The 9,613-nt window shown below is 53.6% G+C and overlaps 1 protein-coding gene across 1 annotated transcript; it reads left to right on the top strand.

Annotated features, from left to right (window-relative positions):
• Window positions 1-4,610: 4,610 nt before the first annotated feature.
• On the top strand, window positions 4,611-8,447 carry LOC123412477 (probable LRR receptor-like serine/threonine-protein kinase At3g47570). Its single transcript, XM_045105424.1, has 2 exons — window positions 4,611-7,733; window positions 7,832-8,447. The coding sequence occupies exons 1-2, from the start codon at window positions 4,997-4,999 to the stop codon at window positions 8,290-8,292; spliced, it is 3,198 nt and encodes a 1,065-aa protein (XP_044961359.1). The 5' UTR covers window positions 4,611-4,996; the 3' UTR covers window positions 8,293-8,447.
• Window positions 8,448-9,613: the final 1,166 nt, after the last annotated feature.

Below are 9,613 nucleotides of genomic sequence, written 5' to 3'. Positions count from 1 at the left end.
GGCTCTGAATGACTCTTGAGGAAGTGTAATCCTTCTCATTCCGACATTCAACACATGGACAAAACATATAGCCACCACCATGCTTGTTCGCATCGGCTGCATCTCGAAAAGAATGCACGCCTTCTCTGTAAGCGGTTGTGCGTCGACCATCGTACATCCATGGATGGCTCATCTGCGTTATACGACAGTATATCAAATACAATCACGATCCTAAAAATTAGTACGGCACGGTCTAAACGAGGAAATATAGTTGCTAACCTTTTAGAATAAGTAGAAATAAAGAGGAAGAGGTTTAAGCGTGGCTCGGGCATCTCATATCGTAGTTGTGTTCGGTGAACTGAAGCGGCATCGCTCTAACACACATTTCAACAAACACCTCTAGTGCATTCAAAAAAATGGAGAGCTAGCACACACCCACACTCTTCCATCCAAGAAAAATGCAAGAAAGAGGGGAGAGGGGGCTGTGGCCAATATATATACGCAGATGACTTTAGTCCCGGTTTGAGACACAAACCGGGACTAAAGGTGGCGCACATGCGGGCTGCACACCGCATAGCCCTTTAGTCCCGGTTTGAGACACAAACCGGGACTAAAGGCTCCTTACGGGCCGGGACCAAAGCCTCGTGGGCGGCATTGCGATTTGGGGCGACGTGGCCGGGCCTTTAGTCCCGGCCCCGAGGGAGGCCGGGACTAAAGGGTCCAGGCCAAAGGCCCGTTTTCCACTGGTGATGGGTGCACCTCCGGCCATGGGTGGAAGGTCTTTCGATGTGCCTCCTCACACACATTCCCAGGAAGATGCCGTTGAAGATCTAGCCAACACCATCGGAGCTTCATGTGATGTGGTGCGTGATGAGGTTAGGGAGGAAGATTCATCTACGGAGGCGGAAGAATCGTCTTCGGAAGATGAGGACGAAGACGAGGAAGATGATGAGTGATGTGTCTTTCATTTATATGTCTTGAACTTTAGTTTGCATTTTAAACTTGGTTGGATGAACTTGTGGGTGCATCAACTTGTTTGTGTCACATGTTCATTGCATTTTTGTGCGCGCTGCATTTTTGCGCAATGCTGGAGCGGTGCGCGTGCTGCATTTTAGCGCTGCTGCTTCGTGGTACACAGTACCATGCTGTCACGCAGAGCCGGTCTTCGCTTGAGCAACAGACGGGTGGTCATGGTCACTTGGGTCGTGTCATTATCAGAGCACGGAAAACTAGCTAATCAATGTCGTTTTGGTTTCTGTCAGCGTCAGTGTGCAGGAAGTCGTAAGCAGAGCAATGGATTACTCGGTAGGACTACGTATCAACTTATGCTTGTTCGTCGTAGATAGAGAGGGACAGGGACGTGTCCCGTTTTGGTCCATCACGGCACCGCCGTGTTACCACGCAGGACAAACAAAACGACCTGGGACGCACGGTGGCGCCAGTGCTTGTGGTTTGTCCTGCAGTTGCGCCGAACGGCACGCGCCGGCGACGTTGGCCTTGCTGAGGCGTGAAATATCTTTCGCCAAGGCTCACCTTGCTGTTTTTTCGCCGGAAATTTGCAGGGCACGCACCTACGCAGTCCTGCCTGGCCATTTGATTGGCTCGTGATTCGTGAAATAGTTAGAACGGTACGAGGGTATCCTAAGTTTTAAGTTTTAACCGTTGAAACTTGATTTTTGCATTTGAAATTCATTATTTTTTGGCTTGCTCATATCAAGTTTTAGAGTCGAAACTTTAGGCGGTCGTAGGCACCGAAAATGCGATTTTAATGATCGTTTGTACACGAAAAAAGGTTTTCTGTTTTGTATTACAAAACAACCACTCAAACATTCATTGATAGGTGCTGGGCGAAACCAGCACACTCAGGTCCAAACAAATTAAAAAAACAAATACCGACACCGGTGGATCGACAAAAACGAGGAAGCCTCGCGGACGCTGCACCCATCAGGGATCTTCCACCAAGCTCCACGACTCTGAAACGCCGGTACCAATCAACACCTCAAAAAAGGACTGTGACGATGACGACGCTGCCAAGGGTTTCCATCGGTAAGCGACGAAGCGCGCGGCAGGGTAGCCCCCGACGCCCTCCACGAAGGTTCGACGGCATCCAAAGGCGCCGACAGGGGTTTCCCCGATCCTAACCCGCACCTCGGGCACTCCAGAGCCTGCCACCAAACCGACCTCCAGCCTGTGCCACACACGGTCTTGAAGCCCCCGCGCCGTCTCACCACGACACTCCAAGGTCAGCCCAGCACAGCGACGAAAAGGAGCCAAGACTAGGAACAGCAGCACCGTCGGCACGCGGGAGGGCTCAACCTCCACTGTCAATGACTTTAGCCGACCGAACGCAATAGCAGGAGCACACCAGACCCGGTCGGGACCTCATAGCCCGTAAAGCTCCCGTCATCGCGCCGCAACAGGTACGCCATCGACGTCGTCACCCCCTGTCCAAGCTGCTCCTCCTCCCCACCACGCAGAAGACATCAAAGCCATGCCGATTACCGGCCCGCTAGGACCCATATGGGGCCTCTAGGGCCCACATATGGGCCGAGGGCGTGCCGTCGACTACCCCCGCCACCAAGGAGCAGCGCCGCCACCTCACCCGCTGCCAGGGTGTGCGACCGCTGCCTAGTTGAGCTGCACCGTCGCCACCCTTGCCCCGGGAAGGGAAAACGCGTGCGCGGGGAAAGGAGAGCTCGCCGCCGCCGACACCACCCAGGCCAGGGCCGGGGCGCCCATCGACGGAGGCAGGTGGGGGAAGGGAAGGAAGGGGCCGATAGAGGAAGGAGCTCGGGCCGTCCAGGCCGCTTCCCAGGTAGGCGGCGCTAGGGCGGGATCTGAAAAGGGAAGGAGAGAGCTCCGGGCGAGCGCGGCCAACGGCTGGAGGGTGAGGGCGGCCGGCAGCGACGGGGGGTTGAGGAGGGGACCCTAGCAGGAGCGGGAGCGGGGAGTCCAAATTAGGCACCAATGTCGTTTGTACTAAGGTTCAATAGCTAAAACTTAACCATTTTATTAAAAGTTGTTAAAACATATTTGAAAGGGATCTTAATTAAAAGCCCTCGTCATGACAAACATGAATATTATGATAAATTTTAATTTGAACATTTTTTGGAAGATATAAAAGTTTGAAATCGGAAGCCAAAAGAAAATGCAGGCCCGAGGAACTCGGTGTCTCCGTACCTGCGTGCCCCAGTTTTATCTTTTTTATCCATTTTTATGTCAGAAAACTGTGGAGTTTTGCCAATTTTGTGGTGGGTCCAAAATGGCAAAGTTCTTTTATATGGCCTTTGGTTTTTTTGCAAAAAATAAAACTGAGTATTGTTGTTGCTGTGAAAAAAATGACATTACAATTGGGGCTGCATATAAATCATAAATCGGTTAACTTCAAAGAAAAACTGTTTATGTACATTCTATATGAACCATTGGATTATTGCCTTATCGTTTTCTTCCTCCCAACTGCGATGGCATTTTCGGTTGATTAGCTTCCAGCTCGCAGTTCCCTTCTTCCATCTCCTCATAGCATCTTGGAACCCCAAGTCCGCCACCGAATCAAAAAAAAAATCAGTGTCTTAGAGGGTCAAATGCTTCATCGGACGATAACAGGGATGCATCATCCTAGTCATACCCCATCTGAATCAAAAGTTTGTGAGGGAATTGTTGAAGTGGGCCAACAAAAAGGACACGTAGGGAGACGTGAATCGCCGAAACATCCGCCGGCGTCCGCAAAAGCCGCCCAGCGCGCCGGCTTTTGCCTGGGTATGCCGACGCTATTTTGACGTCATGGGGGCGCTGGGGGTGTGGCTGGGCCGTTTTTCGACCAAAAAGCGTCCCTGGGCCTAATACCGAACCTAAAAAAGTTGTCCTGGAGGGCATCCTGGGGCGCGACTAGAGATGCTCTCATGCATTGCCGAGCCTCCCTCTAGTGGTGGGCGCTACCACATGCCGCCTTGCTCCCCTACCCTTCTTGAGGCTCCATCGACCCCGACAATCCATGATCTCTTTCGCCGGCTCCCCCATCCTTCTTAAGCCTCCATCAGCCCTGACCATCCAGGATCTCTTCCATCGGCTCCCTTTTACACGAAGAGTCAAGCTCCTATCTTGCCTTTGTTTAGGTCGTTATTAGTGCATCATCGACGGTTCCAACTTACTCAAGGCGACACATTTTCGTGACTGGCCGCGGCGTCCCTGGCTGACCTTGGGGCCAGACGCATGAGAGTATCCTTGTCTGACCTTGAGACCACATATATGGGAAAAATCGATCGAGGAAAAAAAATGATAAGTGGCACACATAACGCATGAAGCATTCCAGTCCTGAAGTTTTTTACAACTAAAGTTATCCTAAAAAAACACAAAAATATGAAACTTGTCATCTCGATTTTTTATCATGTTTAACAATTATATTTGTCATGAAAAATGTTCGGAGTTATCATGTGATTGTGCCACATGCGTGGCACTTATCAGGGTTAAAAGAAACGGTATTCTAATTGCGGGAGGATTAGCACGAGGAAAAAGTAGTTAGCAAGACTGAAAATTAGTTCCATCGACAATTATTCCAGCTGACATTCCAAGACAGAAATAAAAACTAGGTTAGCAGCCACTTTGCACCGGCAATCATGTCGAAATAATCCCAACCAAGTGCCTAACGATGTCCTGTCACGATCATTACTAATTGAATCGCCCATACCATGTCGAAATAGTTGATTAACAGAATATAAATAAAAGTATACTAACAACCTGTCGTGGTCTGTTGACCCGGCTGCTACGAGCACAAAGAAGAAGTCAGTGCACTCATTTCTTCCATTGACGATCGTAGCACCATCAGCGGTACCCACCTGACTGTGTACTCGGTCTCACTTGCACAACGGATTACCCTTACGTAGGTATAGCATTGCTCACCCTTTGACCATGCTCCATGCACATACCTCACCTGTATGCATGAGTTAGCCGCCACTTGATCACTCGAGCTCCCCATTTATTCAGACCATGCCCATGCGAACCTGATCGGCATTCCACGACCATGGCGAGGCCAGCGGCTGCATCGGTGGCTCTGCTCCTGCTGTCCTGTGTAGCGGCGGCGGCGGGCACCGACCGGGACGCGCTGCTGGCGTTCAAGGCCGGCGTGACGTCCGACCCGACGGGCGCGCTCCGGTCGTGGAACAACGACACGGGCTTCTGCCGGTGGGCCGGGGTGAACTGCAGCCCCGCGGGGCGCGTCACCACCCTGGACGTCGGCTCGCGTCGCCTCGCCGGCATGCTCTCCCCGGCCATCGCCGACCTCGCGCACCTCGAGCTTCTCAACCTCACCGATAACGCATTCTCCGGCGCCATCCCGGCGAGCCTTGGCCGGCTCGGGCGCCTCGAGTGGCTCAGCCTCTGCGACAACGCCTTCACCGGCGGGATACCCGCCGCGCTCCGCGGCCTCGGGAACCTCACCACCGCGTACCTCAACGCCAACAACCTCACCGGCCGCGTCCCCGCCTGGCTCGGTGCCATGCCGGCGCTCATGAAGCTGAGGCTCAGCACGAACTCGCTCTCCGGCCGCATCCCGCCGTCGCTCGCCAACCTCAAGACGATCCAGCGGCTTGAGCTCGCAGAGAACCAACTGGAGGGCGACATCCCCGACGGGCTCACGCGCCTCCCGAATCTCCAGTTCTTCACCGTGTACCAGAACCGCCTCTCCGGCGAGATCCCGCCGGGTTTCTTTAACATGTCGTCGCTGCAGGGCCTCTCCCTCGCCAACAACGCGTTCCATGGCGAGCTCCCGCCGGACACAGGCGCGGGCTGGCCGAACCTCTTGTACCTCTTCCTCGGCGGCAACCGCCTCACCGGGCGCATCCCGGCGACGCTCTCCAACGCCACCAAGCTGCTGTCCATCAGCCTCGCCAACAACAGCTTCACCGGCCAGGTGCCGCCGGAGATCGGCAAGCTCTGCCCGGAGTCGCTGCAGCTGTCCAACAACCAGCTCACGGCGACCGACGCCGGCGGCTGGGAGTTCCTGGACAATCTCACGAGCTGCGACGCCTTGACAGGAATCTTGCTCGATGGCAACAAGCTCGCCGGCGCGCTGCCGAGCTCTGTCACGCGCCTCTCGACGCAGCTCATGTGGTTGAGTATGTCGGGCAATCGCATCTCTGGCGTTATCCCGCCGAGCATCAACAAGCTCGTGGGGCTACAGGCGCTGGACCTCCGGCATAATCTCTTCGCTGGCACGATCCCGGAGGGGATCGGTAAGCTGGAGAACCTCCAAGAGCTGCAGTTGCAGGGGAACGAGCTGACCGGGCCGGTGCCATCCACCATTGGCGACCTCACGCAGCTGCTTAGCCTCGACCTCAGCGGCAACTCCTTGAACGGGTCGATTCCTCCCAGCCTCGGCAACCTGCAGCGCCTGGTGCTGCTCAACCTCTCCGGCAATGGGCTGACCGGCGTTGTCCCGAGGGAACTGTTCGGCCTCTCGACGATGTCGTCGGCGATGGACTTGTCTCGTAACCAGCTGGACGGCGTTCTCCCGCGAGAGGTAGGCCAGCTTGCGAAACTCACGTTCATGGCGCTCTCCGGGAACCGCTTCATCGGCGACGTGCCGGCGGAGCTCGGGGGCTGCCAGAGCCTGGAGTTCCTCGACCTGCACAGCAATCTCTTCGCCGGAAGCATCCCGCCGTCGTTGAGCAGGTTGAAGGGGCTCAGGATGATGAACCTGTCGAGCAACAGGTTATCCGGCGCCATCCCGCCGGAGCTCGCCCAGATTACAGCGCTGCAGGGGCTGGACCTCTCGCGGAACGAACTGTCCGGCGGCGTGCCAGCGGGATTGGCCAACATGAGCTCCCTGGTCCAGCTCGACGTGTCCGGCAACAACCTCGTCGGCGACGTCCCACATCGAGGCGTGTTCGCGAACGCGACCGGGTTCAAGATGGCCGGTAACAGCGCGCTCTGCGGCGGCGCCCCGCAGCTCCGGCTGCAGCCGTGCCGGACGCTCGCGGATTCCACCGGAGGCTCTCACCTGTTCCTCAAGATCGCGCTGCCCATTATCGGGGCCGCTCTCTGCATCGCCGTACTGTTCACCGTCCTCCTGTGGCGGCGCAAGAGGAAGTCCAGGACCACGAGCATGACCGCTCGCAGCGTGCTCAACGGCAACTACTACCCGAGGGTGTCCTACGCCGATCTTGCGAAAGCCACCGACGGTTTCGCGGAGGCGAACCTCGTCGGCGCCGGGAAGTACGGGTGCGTGTACCGCGGCACTCTCGCACTGAAGACGAAAGGAAACCTGTCGCACGAGGCCATGGCCGTGGCGGTGAAGGTGTTCGACCTCCGGCAAGCTGGGGCGTGCAAGACGTTCCTGTCGGAGTGCGATACACTGCGTAACGCACGGCACCGGAACCTGATCGGCATCGTCACCTGCTGCGCCAGCGTCGACGCGGCCGGCGGTGAGTTCAGGGCCCTCGTGTTCGACTTCATGCCCAACTCCAGCCTCGACCGGTGGCTGCACCCGGGGCCATCGGACGTGCGCAAGCACGGCGGCCTAAGCCTGGTCCAGAGGCTGGGCATCGCCGTGGACATCGCCGACGCGCTGAGCTACCTACACAACAGCTGCGACCCGCCGATCGTGCACTGCGACCTCAAGCCGGGGAACGTCCTGCTCGGCGACGACATGACGGCACGCATCGGCGACTTCGGCCTCGCCCAGCTGCTGCTCCTCGACGCCCCCGGAGGCACCGAGAGCACCATTGGCATCAGGGGCACGATCGGCTACGTCGCACCAGGTATGTCGTCGCTGTCATGCAACTTCTCCGGAATTGCATATCAGATGTCACGATCACTTGTCTGAATAAACTATTCTTCTGTTTGGTGCGCGGTGCAGAGTACGGCACGACGGGGAGCGTGTCGACGGCCGGCGACGCGTACAGCTACGGGGTCACCCTCCTGGAGATCCTGGCCGGGAAGGCGCCGACCGACGGCGGGCTCGGGGACGGCACGACGCTGCCGGAATTGGTGGCGGCGGCGTTCCCGGAGAGGATCGAGCAGGTGCTCGACCCGGCCCTGCTGCCGATGGAGGAGCTGGACAGATCGGTCTCTGTTTCGGCTTCGATTTCGACCATGTCGACGGCGTCGTTGTCATATTCGGAGGATAGCGAGGTGCGCGTCACGGCGCGGGACTGCGTGGTCGCCGCCGTCAGGGTCGCGCTCAGCTGCTGCCGGCGGGCGCCGTACGAAAGGATGGGCATGAGGGAGGCCGCCGCCGAGATGCACCTCATCAGAGACGCCTGCCTTCGCGCTTGCGGTGCCGAGAAGCCTGTGGTTCAGGATCTTCCAGTCCCCTGACAGACAGACTGTTCATACCGGATTTCCAGTTGAAGCTCCCCACACAATTGGAGTTGGGTCCGCCATCATTGTTCGACCTCACTTGGTTTAGGCCCCCTTGGTATGGATGTAAATTTATACTTCCTCTCTAAATTAATATAAAAATATTTAAAATACAGTACATCTAAATTTTATTTAAGAGTCAATTACACTGGTGGTGCTATAACTTGACGCAAACGGCTACTTTGTGGCTAGAAGTTGCGGTGTACATTGAAGTGATGAAAAACTTGACTCGTGCGTAACAAATACAGTGCTACTCGCATTGACATGACTAGGTGTGTGGGTCCCGCTGTCAGCCACTGGACCTGAGAGAGGGGGGGGGGGGGGGGGGGCGTGTGCCCTGGTGTTTTTCAAACCCCCTCTTGAAATGCAAGTATCTTTTTACAAAAGATATCACGACGTTTTATTCTTCATCTCTGACCAGCGGGCCTCAAAAGTAACGTGAAAAAAGCCCGAACTCGAACCCGCAACCATGGCAAGAGAGTAAACCTGTCGAATTAGTACACTGTTACAGTTATGACGTCCTCAATGGCTACCATCCTATATGTGTTTAACAGGGTTTATTAGCAACATTTGTTTTTGAGCAACATGTATTTAACAGGTACGCATCTGAAGTTTAAATATGCTGCAGATATTGCAGCTCATTTTGCTCGAGCTATTTTTTAAATATGTATTTATAAAGATTCTAAAAAAGATTTATAAAATGTAAGTAATAATAAATATGTTTAAATGTTTGTAAGCTATAAAATTTATACAAACAAATGATGATTAGTAAGTAAAAATACTAAATATACATCCATGTATTATATAAAATATGTAGTTAATATGGACATTTCAAATGTATATTAAATAAAAATGTTCATGCATCATTTTCAAAACATTGGTATTTTTAAAAGCTACCATGCATACAAACGAAGATGTACACATGTCAATAATTCTGGATATTAAGTAAATGTTTGCATTCATCATGTCAATATACACATGTCAATGATTATAGATATTAACTAAATGTATGTATTCAACATTTTAAAATTTGACTACAAGCCATAAGTGTATACTTTTTTATTGTATTCATTAAACATTGTATCTAATATACATTTTAAACGATCGTATTAACTAAATATTTTGTATGTACATGGTATATATTTTGATGTTTTTATTTACATAATATTGATAACACACAAATATTGGATCGTGTAGGTTTGCCCTTGATAGGTTTTCTGTTGTAGGATAGATTGTTGTACTATCAAGGGGGATCTCAAGTGAGTAGCTTGATCGTATC

Source organism: Hordeum vulgare, chromosome 7H (genome assembly GCF_904849725.1).
Source record: "Hordeum vulgare subsp. vulgare chromosome 7H, MorexV3_pseudomolecules_assembly, whole genome shotgun sequence".
NCBI classification, from domain to species: domain Eukaryota; kingdom Viridiplantae; phylum Streptophyta; class Magnoliopsida; order Poales; family Poaceae; genus Hordeum; species Hordeum vulgare.
The sequence above is the reverse complement of the archived record's forward strand: the minus strand, read 5'-3'. Positions and strand labels throughout refer to the sequence as shown.

Excerpts from the sequence above, each read along its gene's own strand:
- LOC123412477 (XM_045105424.1), top strand. The coding sequence starts at position 4,997 with ATGGCGAGGCCAGCGGCTGCATCGGTGGCTCTGCTCCTGCTGTCCTGT. Across the intron at positions 7,734-7,831 it reads GATCGGCTACGTCGCACCAG|AGTACGGCACGACGGGGAGC; the intron begins GTATGTCGTCGC and ends TGCGCGGTGCAG.